The sequence below is a fragment of the Monodelphis domestica genome, chromosome 1 (assembly GCF_027887165.1).
Source record: "Monodelphis domestica isolate mMonDom1 chromosome 1, mMonDom1.pri, whole genome shotgun sequence".
Classification (NCBI taxonomy): domain Eukaryota; kingdom Metazoa; phylum Chordata; class Mammalia; order Didelphimorphia; family Didelphidae; genus Monodelphis; species Monodelphis domestica.
The window spans coordinates 519,126,262-519,144,667 of NC_077227.1; the positions used below are offsets into that span (position 1 = coordinate 519,126,262).

Sequence of the window (18,406 nt, forward strand, 5' to 3'; positions counted from 1 at the left end):
GTGGTGTTTCCTGCTTGCTGGTGCTCTCTCCTGCGTTCTCTTGGTCTCTTTTGTTTTGGTTCCTGATTACTTGCCCTTACTTCTCATAATTCTAACTGACTTCCTTGAGATTGATTGCTTCCTTTTCTGGATCTGTGGTATCCATCAACCCCTTCCTCCTTAGCTGGACTTCTGCTCCTGGGTGCCTTCTGGCCAGTCCAATTGCTTTGTTGTCCATGGATTCAACTTCTGGGTCTGGAGTCAGAGAACTTGGGTCCTAATTCCAATGACTATTCCCAATTGTAACCTTGGATAAGTCACTGACGCTATCTCAGGCACAATTTCCTTATCTGAAGAATGAGGGGCCTTTGAGGTCCTTTCCAGTTCTAGAACTGATTCTATGATCTAAGAAATATAGCATTGGGGCAGCTAGATAGCTCAGTGGATTGAGTCAGGCCTAGAGATGGAAGGTCCTGGGTTCAAATTTGACCTCAGACATTTCCTTTTAAAAAAATTTTTAAAAATTTTAAAAATTTTATTTAATTACTTAATTTAGAACATTTTCCCATGGTTACAAGATTCATGTTATTTCCTTGCAATTCCACTGGGTTTTACATGTGTCATTGATCAAGACTTATTTCCATATTATTAATATTTACATTAGGGAGTTCATTTATAGTCTACATCCCCAATCATATACCCACCAACCCATGTGATCAAGCAGTTGTTTTTCTTCTGGGTTTCTACTCCCACAGTTCTTTCTCTGAATGTGAATAGTGTTCTTTCTTATAAGTTACTCAGAATTGTCCTGGATCATTGTGTTGCTGCTAGTAGAGAAGTCCATTACATTCTATTGTACCACAGTGTATCAGTCTCTGTGTACAATGTTTTCCTGGTTCAGCTCCTCTCACTCTGCATCAATTCCTGGAGGTCATTCCAGTCTCCATGGAATTCCTCCACTTTATTATTCCTTTTAGCACAATAGTATTCCATCACCAACATATACCACAATTTGTTCAGCCGTTCCCCAATTGAAGGGCATCCCCTCATTTTCCAACTTTTTGCCACCACAAAGAGTGCAGCTATGAATATTCTTGTACAAGCTCCGACACTTCCTCGCTGTGTGACCCTGGGCAAATCACTTAACCCTCATTGCCTAGCCCTTACTGCCCTTCTGCCTTGGAACCAATACACAGTATTGATTCTAAGATGGAAGGTTAAAAAAAAGAAAGTACAGTATGCCAAACACGGCATATAGTAAGCACATACCAAATATTACTTATTGTTTGTATCTGTCTTCATTAGTCCCTCATCTCCCAGCTGGGCTGGCCATCCATTGTGGACAGGACTAGGCTATTTAGGAATATAATTGCATAATTTTGTATGGCTCTATAAGGGCATAACTTCTACACTTACCTGATGGCAGAGGGAGCAGGTGACCAGAATTTGTCATCCTTGCCTAATAGCCTGGCATGCTGAGCACATCCCTGAGCAGTTTTGTGGATACCATCCCATCCTGGTACGTAGTTGCCTGTGCCTCATCCAAGATCAGCTTACAGAAGAGAGGTGACAAGGCAATTATAGAGCCATTAGTTCTTTCTTTATCCTGGCATTGGTGATTGGGCCAGAGCAGTATGGAGCCACTTGGCTGTGAGCAGATATTTGCCCCACTGGGTTCATCTGGATCTACTTACCTGGAAGCTGCTGATGGGATGGAGAGAGAGTGCAGGCAAATAACAGGTCAGGTTTTTGCCAGCCACCAACTGGCTAGTCTTTGACAATTGCCATGACACATGGCAGGCATCTGATAAATGCAATCTCATAATCTGGAGGTCTGGGTGTAAAAGATACCTTCTGTCCCTTATCTGACCCAGGGAGACAACTCCAGGGAGAACAAACCCCCCAGTTATCCCATTTTCTGTGTGTGTGTTTGCAAATAACTTTGAGTGACTCGTCTTGCCCTGTCTTCCTAGAATTCCAATTACCTTCAATTTAATCCTTAAAGGTATATATTATTTCTCATTATTTCTCGGTGTTCTTTGCAGCTAGGTGGCACAGTGCTGGGCTTGGAGTCAGGAACACTTGACTTCAAATACAGCTGCAGACCTTTCCTAGCTGTAAGACCTGGGCAAGTCACATAATCTTTCCTCAATTGTAAAATGGGAATATAACAGCATCTCTCAGTCAGGATTGTTGTGAGGATAAAATGAGATAAAATCTGTAAAATGTTTAGCATAGTGCCTATATAAATCTTATTCCTCTTTTTTTCCCTTAAAGTCCCAGATCTATCCCTTTACTTCTTTCCATCTTCCAAAACAATAAATGAATCACTAAGCATTTATTTATTATGCCGTAAACTGTAGGAAATAGGGATTGTATAAAGAATGATCACATCAGTCTCTATTCTCAGGGAGCTTACAGTCTACATAGGATGCAAAGTGTATAGTAGGAAGACACCTTTCCTGATAACTTGCTATGTGACTTTGAACAAGTCACTTCTCTATTTTGTTTCCTCATCTGAAAAATGAAGAGATTGGACTAAATAATCTCTACAGTTCTTTCTTATTTTAACATTCTGTAATTCTGACCAATAAGTCAATATTAATTACCATTGGGGAGACTAGACACATCTAATTAGAGAACTACCAATATACAAACCAGTGTATGTTAAGTGCAAAATGAGTATTACAAAGAATTATTAGGTTTCAGCATAAGTGAGTATTGTACTTTGCCAAAGGCTTTTTATTCAGCTATTGATACAATAAATAATATAACATGGAATTTTTAAATATGATTAACTATGTTGGTTATTTTCCTAATGAAGAACTACCCTATATCCCTTGTATATCTTAAATTTTATCTAATGAATGATTTATTGAATATATTGCTATGGTTGGTTTTCTTGGTCTAGGATTTTATTTAAATTTAAATTTCATCAATATTCATTAGTGATATTGGTCTCTAGTTCTCATTCTTTGTTAGCCTTCTCTAGGATTCCAGAGGCAAGAGAGTGAAATGGGGGGGGGGGGAAGGGAGGAATGGTAGTGAGGAAAGCATTTGGGAAAAGATAGGATTTGACTTTAGCTTTGGCCAAAAGGTCCATCTTTTAAGATAGACAAAAAATCACAGTACCTGACACATAGTACACACTTTATAAATGCTTACTGAGTGAATGGGGAGAACATTCTGGGTAAAAGAACATTGTAATCAAAGGTTTAGAGCTAGAAATGTGTAAGGAGAGATGGTGAATGGATTAGTCTGACTAGAGGGGAGATTTCTTACAGGGAGGAAGAATTGAGAGAGAAGTTCAGAAGGAAAGAGTCTCTCAGGGAGACCAATTACAAAAGAAGGATTGAGAAGAAAGGGTGACTGAATGACCATGTGGAGACGAGAGAAGAAAGAGTTAAGGATAATTCAAAGGTGTTGTTCTTGAGTGATAGAAAAATGATAGGACCATTGACAGGAAGAGAGAAGTCAGGAGGAGGAACTGATTCAAGAGGCAGGTGATGATTTCAATTTAAGACATGTCAAGTTTCAAGTGATGGCAAGGCTTCCAAATGGAGGCATCCATCACTAAGTTGGAAACCAAGAACTATAGCTCAGAGCTGGTAAGAAAGAGAGCCCTCCACTGAGAATGGTAGCCAAAGCTACTATCATTTTTCTTTTATATCATTCCTTCCTATTCCTTATCTCTCCTCAGCTTCTTCTTTGTCTTCAACATGACCTCCAATCCCTCCACTCCTCAGGACTTTCCCAGGCTAACACTTCTACTACTCTTCCTCTCTTACCAATCTACTTCTTGGTATACCAGTTGAACTCTATTATTCTTTCCCTTGGAATCATTTTCTCCCATACTCTTACATCTCATATCTTGCCAAACCTTAACCCTGGTTTACTCCTACTCTTTCACTCTCCTATTCAGATGTTGTTGAATGGAATTATAGTAAGTCACATCCATCTTGACTGGGTCCACTTTAGATTTGTTATCCATTGTCAACTGGACCCTTCACTATATCAAGATAATAGTATTTTTTTATCTTCTCTAGTTGAAAAAGGAATTCTACACTGAATATTCCAAGTCTTCTCTTCTCTATCCTTCCATGGCATCCTCTTTTTGAGGTCATCCCTTTATATTTTACCAACTTCAAAGCTATTCAAGAAAAACTTCTCTTTATTTTGTTTTCTTTATCTCAAATGCCCTCAACACTTTCTTACAATCCCTTCACACCATCCCCATTATTTCCTTCTTTGCACCAATCTCTCATGAAAATATGGTCCTCTTTACTAAGTTTTTATATGTACCCTTTAAAAAAACCCTTACCTTTCATCTTAGAATGAATACTGTGTGTTGATTCTAAGGCACAAGCAATTGGGCTAGATAATTGGGGTTAAGTGACTTGCCCAGGGTCACATAGCTAGAAGTGTCTGAGGTCAGATTGAAACCCAGGACCTCTTGTCTCTAGACCTGGCTCACAATCCACTGAGCAACCTAGCTGCCCCCTTTATAGGTACTTTTCATCCCACATCCTCTTGTCTTTTCCAATATAGTGCTCATTCCTCTTTTCACTCTAGTTTTATTTCTCTCCCTGTTTAATAGTTTCTTTGTCTTCTACAAATATACTCATGTCTCCTTTATCTTCAAAAAGCCATAACTGTATTTTATCATATCAACTATTCCTACATCTCTCCTCTCTTCCTTTTCCAAACATTAAAAAAACAACTTTCTATACTCAGTTCTTCCTCTTCTATTCTCTCATTGTCTTTTAAACCTGCAATCTGGCTTTTGACAATATCACTCAACTGAAACTATCTTCTCCAAAGTTTTCAGTGATCTATTATTCGTTGCCAAATCTAAGACCCTCTTCTCTGTTCTCATCTCTCTTGACTTTTCTGTAGCATTTGGCACAATTGACCAACCTGTCTTGGAAACTCTTTGCTCTGGGTTTTGTGATACTCCTCTCTCTTGGGTCTCCTCCTACCTGTCTGACTACCTCTTCTCAGCTCTCCCTTTGCTGGCTCATCATTCACATCACTTTATTTAACTGTAGACAGACCTTAAGTGTTTGCCCTGTTCCCTTTTCTGTATTCTCTCACATGGTAAACTCATCAACTCCTTTGGATTCAAACCCTATCTCTATGCATGACTCCAAAATCTATATGCTTAGTTAGTTCTAATATCTTTCCTGAGCTCTAGTGCCACATTACTAACTTTCTGTTGGACCTTTTAAACTTGAGCCCTGTAGGCATTTAAAAATTAATATGTCTAAAGCAGAACTCATTAATCTTTCTCCACAAACTCTTTGAAGTCTTAGCATCTTAGCATTCTCAACCCTTAGAGCTGGAAAGGCATCTGATTAGAGAAAACTCTAGTCCAATCATCCCTATGCATAATTTCCTCGGCAAATGTTCATCTAACTTCTACTTGGACTCCTCCAATGATAGGGAATTCATTACTTCCCTAGTTAGCCCATCCTATTATTGGACAATTCTGACAGAACTTCCCTGTTACTCTCAAGGGCAAGACTGTCCATCCAGTCACCCAGATTTGCAATCTTGATGTCATCCTAAACTCATTTTTAATCACTCCATGTATCACATCAGTTTTGGTTTTGTCTTGTTTTCATCCAGGTCTTCCCCACCATACTGTCATGTCATTTGTATCACCAGCACTTAGCATAGCCCATAGTGAGTGCTTAATAAATGCTCTATCACATATCTAACATCTATCTATCTATCTATCTATCTATCTATCTATCTATCTATCTATCATCTATCTATCTATCTATCTATCTATCTATCTATCTATCTATCTGTCTGTCTGTCTATCTATCTATCTATCTATCTATCTATCTATCTATCTATCTATCCGTCTATCTATCTATCTATCTATCTATCTATCTATCTATCTATCTATCTATCTATCTACCTATCTATCATCTATCTATCTATTTATGTCTATCTGTCTATCTTCCCTCTATTTCTGTCTGTCTATTTGCCTATCTCTCTTTCAGTAGCAGGTGCTAAAAAATAAACCTCCTGCTATGATATTGTTACCATCTTTGGACCTTTCCTTTTTAACCAGTGGGATCTGATCATCTTCAGAGACCACTGAAAATCCTGGTCATAATAGACCCTGAGAGATTAACATGATTTGCCCAAAGACAGAGTTAGTTAGATTAATTTTCATTTAACTTAACAAGTATATATTAATAACCTGCAATGTGAAAGGCATTAGGCAAGATGCTAAGGATAAAAATGGAAAATGGTTCCTATCCTAAATGAGTTTTTAACATATAGCCTTTGACACATCATCTCTTGCTTCTCCTTGAATACTCTCTTCTTCTCTAGGTTTTTGAGAAAATCTCTCTTGGTTTACATCCTATGTATTTGCCTTCTATTTCTCAATCTCCTTTGCTGAATAGGTCATACTTGGGTGTCCCCTAAACCTCTATCCTGGGCTTCCTTTTTTTCTTCTTCCATATTATTTTGTTAATTAACTCATATAAATCTATTTCATCTCTATACAGATGATTCTCAAATTAATTTTTCCAGTCCTAATCTCTCTCCTAACATACAGTCTCACATCACAAACTACTTATTTGAAATTTTTTTTAAACCCTTACCTGCTGTCTTAGAATTGATCTAAGTAAGGGCTAGGCTATTGGAGTTAAGTGACTTGTCCAGGGTCACTGGGCTAGGAAGTATGTGAGGCCACATTTGAACCCAGGTCCTCCTGACTCCAGGCCTGGCTCTCTATTTGCTGAGTGACCCAGCTGTTCCTGCCTATTGGAGACATGTTACACTGCTCCATGTACCCAGTGATCCCATCATACTGGTCTCCTTGCTATCCCTCTAACAAGACACCCTATCTCCCAACTACTAACTCCCACTGACTGTCACCCATGCCAGGAATTCTCTCCTCCCTTGTTGCTGCCTCCTGGCTTCCTAGCTTTCTTCTTAATGAATATCTTGCCTTCTCCAAGAAGCCTTCCCAGGACTCCTTAATGCTAGCTCCTTTTCTCGGTAATTCTCTCCAATTTATCCTTGTGTAAATGTACAGCTCTCTTGTTTGTGCATACTTGTTTGCACAGTGTGTCCCCCATTAGGCTTCCTTGAGAGCAGGGACTGTTTTGTTGCCTTTTGCTGTATCACTAGCACTTAGTACAGTATCTGACACATAGTAGACATTTACTAAATGCTTTTGTTTTGATAACTTTTTGGAGGGACATACGAGGTAAACAGAGAAGCAAATGCAAGTTAAATGGAGGAGGGCAATATTTTAACAACTGAGAGTGGAAGGAAATCAGGAAAAGCTTTGATTGAGAGATTTAGCCTTCAGGAAAGAGAACGATTCTAATTTGAGGAGGCAGCGCTTTCGAGCACGGGGACGTCGAGGTGAGAGAAGAAATATTGAGTTTATAAAACAGCGAAGCTAAGCCTGGCTGCAACGCTGAGTGGACAAAGGGGGATCATGTGAAATGAGCCTTAAAAAGGGAGGCCAGACCCAGACTGTGTTAAGGATATTGTAATTAGACCCTCGACAAGACAGATTGTGTCTTACCCTCAGCTGCTCCTTTCCATTTTCCAGGTCACCAAGTACATCCTGATTACTCTTGGTATCCCAGGTTTCCCGATTGTGCCAACCTCTGTGTTTAGATCAGAGCTGGCACATGGAGTCGGGTCAGCGGTCAGCCTGACCCCACCACGTAGGCTGTCACTGTTGGCGGAGCTGACTCATTTGGGCTCACCAGCTGACCTATAATATGGGATGCAGGAGTGGGAGATGATTCGTGACTCAGGTTGTATTTGGTCTTCTTTGCCCCACAGGGATCGTGACTTCCATCTACTCCCAGAAGCCTCAAGCTGTGGAGAGACATGTCCTCCCAGTTCTCTGGTACTTCCTGAACAACATGATCGGGAATGGGGTCCTGCCGGGGCACCCTGGCAATGTCCGCCCTGTGGTGTGTCAACTGATCAAGAGCCTTCATGAACAAATGGGATCTCGTCTGCAAGGGTGTGCTGCTGGACAGCCAAAGCCAGTCAGGAAAATGCTCCAGGAGTTCATCGACTCAAACTTTCAGTGAAATGGAATTAGGGACAAGGGTTGGGAACTGGTGGGGGGAAAAAAGAACTGCTCCCCCCCCCACTTTTAGACCATTGAACAGCTCAAGAACTTTCAGCTAGATAATACATGGATCTGAGATGGGCAATTATTTTTTTAACTCTTTTTTTTTCAAATGGAAGAATACTGATAGAATAGGCCTATAGAGTTTCAGATGTATATAGTTTATTTGAGGTAGAATTAAAAAAAACGCCTATTTTTCTAAGGTTTTATTTTCTTGCAATCTTTTATCCCCAGAGAAGTTTAAACGGCTATTTTTTATAATAAACAAAATCAGAAATGAAAACAAAAGCAAAAAACAAAAGCAAACCCAAACACAATCAATTGTGAGTTATCCTGTGATGGTGTTAAAAAAGAAAGAAAAGGCAAAACATTATTTATATATGTCATAGTCTATATGTAAACACCTATCCATTTGCAGATTGACTAACCCATTTGTGAATATTCAGATTAGCTATACTCAAATGAGTAGAACCTTTTAGAGCTATCTAAGGCCATTAGGAAATGTAAGGTTCAATTTGAGATAAACTGATTAAATAGATGGGGTGAGTGGGGTTTAGTTCTTTTACCCTTTGTAGTCATCTAAGGAAAATCCTTCAAGTCTAAAGAATCAGCCAATGGGCTCATTGTGTTATGGTTTTTTCTCCCTTTCTTTCTTATCATAAATAAGAGCTAACTTGATAATTGCATCATATACCAATTTCAGAGTATGTCTGCGGATTTGGTTTTTTTTTGAAGATTTCCAATGACCCTAAATGATGTCCCACATTTAGGTAGGGTTCTTCTTCTGAATGTTCTCTTGCATAGATGTATAAGTTTTTATTATATGGACTTTAGCATGGGATTGGGAAGAAATATGAGAAGAAAGATGGGTCTTGGATGCAAAGAACTAGGACTTCTTGATTCTTGAGGAAACCAGAGAATTGAGCCCTCATTACAGGAGGAGGATGCCTAGCAACTGGATGGATCAGTGGTAATTTTACAGAACTGGGGTCAGGGGAAGATAGCTTGAGGCTATTGTGCTGAGGCTATACTAGAAAGGCAGAAACTGGAAATTCCAAAGTCGGTGTGCCAATCCATAGACCAACCCAAAGGAAGTTGGCACCTCTGGAAATTGGGGGTCAACGCGCTCAGTTCCACACTACAAACCTGGAGCCTTTCCCCAGTCTATGGCCTCATGGTTTGGGACAGACTCAGGAAGCCCATGTTGAGTAAATGAACTCTCATTTTGGGCTGCTTCTGGTTGGTTCCAAGTTCCACACAAGATTCAAAACTCCAGGAGGCTGGGAGGAAAATTCTGGTTAGGGTTTAGACCTGCTTAGGCAGACTTTCTTAGAACTCTCTAGAAATTCTACAACCTGCCCACCTCCTCTGTATCTTCAGGCTTCATGCAGGGTAGAGCAGCCTCCCCCCCACCCCACATCCCCGCAAAATTCCCAGATGAATCTCTGAGATATTAGGATGTGTCAAAGCTTATTTATGTGGAGTAGATATGTGTCCCCAGAGAGACCTGGGATCTCAGGTTGGTTATCTTTCAGCTAAGGGCAGGGTTGCAATGTGCTTTCACATTACCTCTTGGTTCCAACTCCAATCGAGTCAAGTTAAAGTGCCAGAGGGGCAGGGGGAACCCCAAACCAGATGTCTCTTCCCAAAGGCACCAGGAGCCTACCCTGCCACTCATACCCTATAGAGAAGCAGTCATCTGTCTAATGGATCAGTTGGGTATGTTTGGTTGTATTCTGAGCTACCTTCCAGTTTTGCCTCACCTTTTTAGTTGGACCTAGGGGCCAGAATACTGGACTTGGGGCCAGGGAGATCTTATTTCTGGCTCTTGCTGTGAGAGGAACCACCTCTCAGCTGTAAGCAACACTGTAGACACTATGATGAAGGTCCTTGACTTTTGAGAAAAAAATCCTTTCCATCATGGAAGCTGGCTTTTTTTTTGGGGGGGGGGAGCGGGGCTAGAGATAAGATAAAAGTTCTCCTTTTTCCATTCCAACACTCCTAAGAGTGGAGATAGAACTGGGAAGAAGGTGAAGCTAATGTTTCCTTCAGAAATTTGTCACTTATCAATAGTTCAGAATCTGTCAGATTTTCCCCTAGAATATTTAGGAATATTCGACTGTTTGGATTAAGTGAGGGAACTATATATATTCTTTCCTGCTTACTTTGCCTTATCTCCAACTGCCTGGGTCCTGCCACAGTGCTTAGGGTTTTTTTTTTAAGTTTTTTTTTTTAAGTTCATTTGAGAGGCCAAGAATACTCCACTTGTATTCTTAAAAAAATTCCCAAACTCTTAGATCCTATCTGGCACTTTAACCCATGGACATGGCTACAAGAGCCATACTCTTGGCAGAGTCAAATGCCATGATATTACTTCCATTATATCTTGGAACTTTCCATCTTGAGCCATTCTTACATTATCCCATTCCAATTAAAGAAAAAAAGTGAAAATGATAATGTGACATGATCTTGGGCCATCTCTTGGATAGTTTCTTGGAGAGCTACAGGATAGTCACGGGAGGATCTTTAATTTAGAACCACTGGTTGTCAGAACATATATAGTTCTTCATTTGTAGATATGAAGTCTGTTGTAAATAGGATGTAATCATAAGTATATTTTTTTAATAGTAGAAGTGGTTTAAAACTGAGCCACCCATTCTATTCTCTCTTGCCTAGTCTTTCTTGTGGCCAGTAGAATATGCCTACAAGATGTCTGGTTGGGGTTGAGATGATAGTCTATGACGGTAGAAGAGAGATTTTCTCTGTGGAGGAAACATAATACATGAGTTGAATCCACAGCCCTAGTTTCCTGAATACCTACCCTGCTAGAGTCAGCTGTTCACCATAGACTGACATGACCAAAAAGGGCTTCATGCCCCCTTCCAAAGCCCCTGAACATTTTTAAGGACATACCTGTCCTCCTCTGCACTCTCTTTACTTCCTAGGCATAGACAAGTGGTAATGTCACTACTTCTGATCACAAAGGCTGGTACCCTCCTTGGGTCCTGCCAGGTGCTAACCTGATTCACTACTTTTGTGTAATGATGAACATTGAGTCAGAGGAGGCAGTGCGGTACAGTGGAAATACCATTGTCTCTGAGGGCAAAGAGCCTTGGCTTAAATCTCTCCTGAGTGACCTTGGCCAAGTAATTTAAGCTAGACAGGCCTGTTTCCTCACTTGTAAAATAAAAAGGGTTGGACTAGATGGCCTAGGAGGTGTTTTCCAGTTCTGCATCTCTAATCTGTAATGGCCCTAAATTCTGTGTTTCTACAGGTCTGTTAATTGTCTGGTTTACAGCTGCTGATGGGAGGAGTGGATTGGGGATGTGAGAAGACCAAAGCCTGGTCGGTTAGTATGACCACAGTGGTGGAAAGGGGGATGTAGGTGAGAAGTAAGTGGTAAAGAAGGAGCAAAAAGAATGAGTTACCATGTCCAAACCATTGTCTTCCACTGTATGTCCATGTGCTGTAAATGGCGGCCAAGATGTGAAGTGCTAAGAAAAGATGAGACTAGGAACATCAGCCAAAGAGCCAGGCTGCATCTAGTAAGCATGGGAAATTCAGAGGGGTCAGGACTGATTGTAGGGAATGCCAGGAACAGACTGAAATTTTGTCTGCTTAAGGGTTGTTAGGAACTATTGGCTTGCTCCCAAGGGACTCCTGAGCAACCTCAGCTGGTGTTGGTACCTCTGGGGCAGTTGGGGAAAGGGCCACGTCTTCAGCAAGAACTGGGATAAAAGAGGGTTACACTCTCCTTAAAATGTGAAAGATTTGTAAATGTTTGTTCCCCAGTGGACTTTAAGGTACTTGGTACCCACGGGTGCTGTTATTTTCTGTAGAGACGCTCAGAGAATAAAATATCTACCAACAGTAGGTGGATTCTGTTTGGTGCTTTGATGTCTGTTCTCATGAAGTGGGTTTTATTTATTTATTTATTTTTTATGTATTTGTTATTCTTATGTGTTTCATTAGGACCTGTTACCCCAGATTCCACAGTGGGATGGTGCTCCTCTCCTTCCTCTGCCTAAATCCCTCATCTCTCCATAATCCCACGTTTCTGTCACGAATGCCTTGGGATAGCAGTCTTGTGCAGGAGATTTCTTTGCACATTTCTTTGCACATTTATCGGCCCCCTTCTCTATTTTAAGAACAAATAAAAAACAATATTTTCCAGGTATAATTCTTCTCCTTTCTCCCACATAATCTCTGAGCCACAGTTTCCTCACTTATAAAAAGGGGATCATAATATTTGCACTATTTAGCCTGTGGAGCTGTTGCAAGGAAAGTATTTTTTAATCCTTGAAGCATGATGTGAATGGGAGTTTGGATTGTTTTTTTGGAACTACAATTCTGGCACTGAGCAGAGAGCTCATTGGTTCTTGAAGAATATGATGGGATTATAGATGTAGAGCTGGGAGGTTCTCAGGTCACCCTTTCAAAGAGGCAGAGTGAGCCCACAAAAAGTAAAGCAACTCCTTGCTTGTGACATTTCCTTTCCTATAAGTCTGTTTTTCCATTTGGAACAGAAATGGAAGTTTATATGAACAAATATAGTCTCCCTGAAAGGAAAACACAGACCCTGAGAATTCTGTCCCCCATTTTTGTTGGACAGTTTGATTCAGAAGTCACTTCCCTCTCCCTTGGTTCCTGTTTAACTTTACTATAGTTCTCTCATTGGCCTGATTTCTCCTTTTGCTCATTCCTGCTAAGCTTCATCATCTCCCTCCTCTGTGTCCTGTTTAAGAGCAGACTCTATTGAGATGATGGCTTTTTAAAAAACCCTTATCTTCTTTCTTAGAATCAATACTGGGTACTGATTCTAAGGCAGAAGAGTGGTAAGGGCAAGGCAATGGGGGTTCAGTGACTTGCCCAGGGTCACACAGCTAGGGAGTGTCTGAGGCCAGATTTGAACCCAGGAACTCCCATCTCTCAATCCACTGAGCCACCCAGCTGGCCTCAGTTACATTTTTTTATGGTTGTTACCTTGCCAGATATGATCTGATGCCTCAGTTTCCTTGTCTTCTGAGCACTCAGCCTGACCTCAAGTTAATGGATTGATAAACCCAATGCTAGACCCACTGACAGTTTTAAAATTAGTTCCAAAGATCCCTGATGCTTCTCTCCCTGGCCTGTGTTAATAGATTGTATGATCCTCTTTCATCCGAGACTTGACTACTCCTCAAATCTTTGTAGCAACTGTGGGTCAGTTTGCCTTTCCTATAATTGGCTGAACTTAGTGGGGAAATCTAAAAAAAAACTAAAAATCTAGAAATCTAAAGAAATCTAAAAATGTAAAAAATCTCAAAACCCAGCAAACTCTAGTATGCCCTTGACTTCATTTGGTCCCAGCCTCAGGGACCAGATTATGCCTCCAACTGGCTGCAGAGAAAACTCTGAGGCACTGGACTGTCTAACCATGGCAAAAAGACTTGGCTGACCTGACTTTTGGCTGGCCTTTGGGACTCTGGAAGAGAGAGTGAGGCAGATGACCGTGCAGTTCTGCTTCACTTAAATCCAATTCATGCCCAAGGCAAGAGATCACTTTGTAAGATTAAAATGAATATCCAATAACTCAAGTAGTATATTTTATAACATTTATTAATAATCACTTAAGGGGGCAGCTGGGTAGCTCAGTGGATTGAGAGCCAGGTCTAGAGACGGGAGGTCCTAGGTTCAAATCTGGACTCAGACACTTCCCAGCTGTGTGACCCTGGTCAAGTCACTTGACCCTCATTGCCTAGCCCTTACCACTCTTCTGCCTTGGAGCCAATACATAGTATTGACTCCAAGACAGAAGGTAAGGGTTTATAAAAAAATCACTTGAAACAGAAGAAATAGGACAAAAGTAAAATCCCAAGTAAAGAAACCTTTCCTAGCCATGTTCATGGGAAAAGAGAGAGAAGGGTGGAGCTACATAAAACTTTATCTCCAAAATGTAAGGACGGAATGTGAGAATTCACAAGTGGGAGAATTACAAGTGGGATGTTGGGAGAGAGTTCTTGGGAGCAAATTTCTAATTATACAACTTCATGATGTCATTGGTCCTCTTGGAAAACAAAGGATGAGCAAAAATGACTAGATGATGTCTCGGGGCTCCTCCAGTCTTATATCTCTGGAGAGGTAGGCTATGAAGGACTTTAAATTCCAAATAGAGTTGATACTTTTATCATAGAGGCAATTGGGAGCCATTCTAGCTTCTTGAGCAAGGGAGTGATATGGTCAGATGTGGTTTAAGAATATCTGTTTGGTCTTTGTGTGGAGGAGAGATAGGAACAGAGTCTGATGATGTTATAGTAATATTCCTGGCATATAGTAGTTTTTCCTAGGTTTGAGACAGTCTACTCTAAAATGTAGTCCTTTGATTTTGGGGGTTCCTATATGATGTTCATGTAGAGCCTTCTATCTGTCAGACAATATGTTAACCATATTACAATTATTATCTCATTTGATCTTCCCAACCACCATAGGATGTGAGTGCCATTATTATTCCCATTTTATGGATGGGGACACTGAAGCAAACAGCCTAAGTAACTTGTGGAAGGTCACACAGCTAATAAGTGCCCAGGGGAAGATTTGAACTCAGTCCTTCCTGATTCCAGGCCCAGAGCCCTACCCACTCTGCTACCAGTTGCTTTTCTCAGCTGTTCCCTGCACCATCATGTGGCAGAGAAGAAAATTGTTTACTTTGTTTTTTAATCACGCCTTTATAACAACTTTCTTGGGGGATGCCATTTGACATTAGATTCACCTTGGCTTTCCTTTGAGAATTTTCAGGGTCAGAAAATGATTCAGTTACCTCTGTAGTTGCTGTCAAAAATCATGACCCACTAAAGAAATAACCTCAAAGTCCTGGTCAGCAGCTAGGTTGTGCAATGGGTAGAGCCATGGACCCGGAGCCAGGAGGCCCTGAGGTCAAATCTGGCCACTTACCAGCTTTCTGAACCTGGACAAGTCATTGAACCCTGTTTGCCTCTGTTTCTTCATCTGTAAAATGAGCTGGAGAAGGAAATGGAAAACCATTCTTGAATCTTTGTGAAGAAAAACCCAAAAGGGATCCCAAAGAGAGGGATATGTCTGAAGCCATTGAACAACAACAACAACCAAGTTACAGAGAATTTGCAGTTTCCTCTCAACCTCTCTAAAATCCAACTGATAAATCCTTTTCATTGTGGTGCTCTACAACCCCGAGACTCTATTTGCTTTCTGTCACTTCCCAGTCTCCCTTACTTAGAGACCTTTCCACTATGAAGCACATCTTCTTTTCTGTAGGAGGCTGTCCCTGTCCTGGCTGGTTTTTCCCTACAGCCTCATGTCTTCTTGTAGTGGAGGAGATTGGATGCCAAGACATCAAGCCCTGGGGAGGAGGCAGTGTGTGTGGGGGCATTTCTTGGGGGGTGGAACGTATCCTAGTATTGCAGGTGGTCTAAAATGGGAAAGGATTGGAGGGGAACAGATTGCTCGATCCTCATTTATGGGTTTGCCCAGGATGTTTCGATTTTCTACCTAGGACAGTATCCTAATGAGGCAGTAGGAAGATGCCTCTGCCCTTGGAGCTGGGACAGAACCAGTCCAGAGGCACGCCAATGGGAGTCAGAGGATTTGGGTTTGAAGCTGGGCTCTGCCACTTAGCACCTGTGTATGTGATTTTGCCCTCGATGCTTCACCTCCTGGGCTGCTTCTTTCCTCGTCTGTAAAGTGAGAGGGTTGGACCAGAGGACTCTGAGCTCCTTTACAGCTTCATAAATGGGCATACGATGCAGTCTTTTTAGGAGCTGAAGATAAAGAGGGGAAAATTCAGCCTGGGATACAAAAAGCAAATCCTTTTTCTTCTTTCTTTTTCTCTTCCTTTCTTCTTTATCTTTTCTTCTTTCTCTCCCTCTCTTTTTCTGTCTCTCTCTCCATATAGGTCCTGTCTTTCTCTATATCTCTCTGTCACTCTTTCTGGTGAGATCTCTTTTATCTTCCTTCTGCCATCCCAGGGTACCTCACCAGCATCATTTCTCCCTTCCTGGTGCCATTGGTCAGACCTAAACAATCCTAGCTTCCTTTTGGCTGCTGGGCTGTCTTGAGATCTCCCTTCTCACTCTGTGCATCTCTCTTCCCAGGACCAGTAGAGGACTGAAGGAAATTCCACCGAGTTCCATTATGGACCCCCTGAGTGCAATCAACTCAGCAGTGTCAAGAGTTCTGCTATAAAACTGAGTTAAAGGGGTGAGTGAATTAAAGACGTGCTCCCCTGTGTAGGATATGTGCCTTTAATTAAATTTTATAAAAACGTCCAGATGGATTGATGGGACTTTGTATAAACTTCAGGCAGGTGCCATGGGTAAATGATGCCGCAATATAACAAGTTCTGCTTAATACCAGCACAGACCACAGGCATGGACCACAATCTTTGACGTGGGACCACTTAAAGAACTGTACACTTGAAAAGATTTCTTTTGTCAGCCATTGTGGAAGCTTGAGGGGGTGTCAGCAGGCAGGGGTAGCCATCAATCCATACCCATTTCAATGCATATATTATGGGCTGCATTCACTGTGGTTACATGTAAGGGTAAGGCACCATTTTATTTTGTAGCAATAATACATTTTTTCAACTCCTTTGTCAACCACCCTGTGGGATTGTAGGAGACAGGGCTTGTCAACCATGGGCATTTCAGAATTAAAGAAGGTTAACTTTGTTCTGCCTGCCCTTTATTGAATACCAAAATAAAGTTAGCTGTGATTTGGAGCCAGGAGGTAATGGAAGGAAGGAAATAAGACCTCCAGTTATACTAAAGACCTGCTCACTTCCAGACTTGCACTGGGGGTGGAGGGAGCTTGTATTGCATCTTGAAGGTCACACTTACCCAGGTAAAATGCCACAGACATCCTGCCACTATCTTCTGTTTGCCCCCCACCCCCACCCCCGGGGATTCTTTTGAATGGTTTTAAATATTTTTTCAAATGAGCTAACATAGGCAAAACTCTTTGTAAGTCTTAAAGCACCATGGCATTTTAGAATTATGAATTCCTAAATTATAAATTTAAAGCTGGAAGGAACTTAGAAGTTATCTTGTTTAATCTCTTCCTTTTATATATGAAGATTGAGGACCAACAGTTAAATGGTTCCCCCAAGGTCACAAAGGGTAGTAAGTAAAAGCTTGGATAAAAGCTTGGATTCAAATCCAGGTTCTCTGACTCCAAATCCGTCATTATTTCCACTGGATCACATACTTTTTATAAAAATAATCTCTCATCTTCATCAGCATCCAATGGTCTTGGAAGAAATAACTTTTTTTTCTATTTTCTCATATTTTGTAGACATGAATAGATAAAAATGCATGATTTTTTATAATTGAAAAAAAGTATCAGGTTGTAAACAGCTTTTATAGACTCTCTGAAAGCAGTAGGGAATTTTATCAACCACATCCTGTTCATGTCATTTGTATTTCTTCTACTAAGGTCACTTTATTATTTTTGAAAATTTAGAATATTTTTCCATGGTTACACGATTCATCATTCCACCCCCTTTCCTTCCCCCCTCCTGGAGCTGACATGCAATTCCCCTGAGTTATACATGTACCATTGTTCAAAACCTATTTCCAAGTTATTCATATTTGCAGTAAAGTGATCTTTTAACACCCAAACCCTAATCATATCCCCATTGAACTAAATGATTGATTCTATGTTTTTCTTCTGCGTTTTTGCTCCCACAGTTCTTTTTGTGGATGTGGACAGTGCCTTTCTCATTAGTTCCTCTGGATTGTCCTGGATCATTGCATTGCTACCAGTTACGTTTGATTGTGCCACAGTGTATCAGTCTCTGTGTACAATGTTCTCCTGGTTCTGCTCCTCTCACTCTGCATCAATTCCTGGAGGTCGTTCCAGTTTATATGGAATTCTTCCACTTTATTATTCCTTTGAACACAATAGTATTCCATCACCAACAGATACCACAATTTGTTCAGCCATTCCCCAATTGAAGGGCATCCTTTCATTTTCCAATTTTTTGCCACCACAAAGAGCGCAGCTATGAATATTCTTGTACAAATCTTTTTCCTTATTATCTCTTTGAGGTACAAACCCATCAGTGCTATGGCTGGATCAAAGGATAGGCAGTCTTTTAAAGCCCTTTGCACATAATTCTAAATTGCCCTCCAGAATGGTTGGAGGGTCACTTTATTTTAAAAACTCTTCATTTGAGATTAAAAATATTTGGTATGACCAAGAATGCCAGGATTTCATTGGTTTAGTTCTTCCCTTCACCCTTGCAAATCACAATACTCTCCAAGTCTTAGGGATGGTTTCCTTGAATTATTG

The 18,406-nt window shown here is 40.8% G+C and overlaps 1 protein-coding gene across 1 annotated transcript in view; it reads left to right on the top strand.

Annotated features, from left to right (window-relative positions):
* TOGARAM2 (TOG array regulator of axonemal microtubules 2) overlaps window positions 1–8,189 on the top strand; it is a 99,913-nt gene extending 91,724 nt beyond the window's left edge. The window contains exon 21 of the mRNA XM_056813215.1: window positions 7,807–8,189. Within this exon, the coding sequence (XP_056669193.1) occupies window positions 7,807–8,063 (257 nt within the window). The 3' untranslated portion in view covers window positions 8,064–8,189. The remainder of the gene's footprint in view (window positions 1–7,806) is intronic.
* Window positions 8,190–18,406: the final 10,217 nt, after the last annotated feature.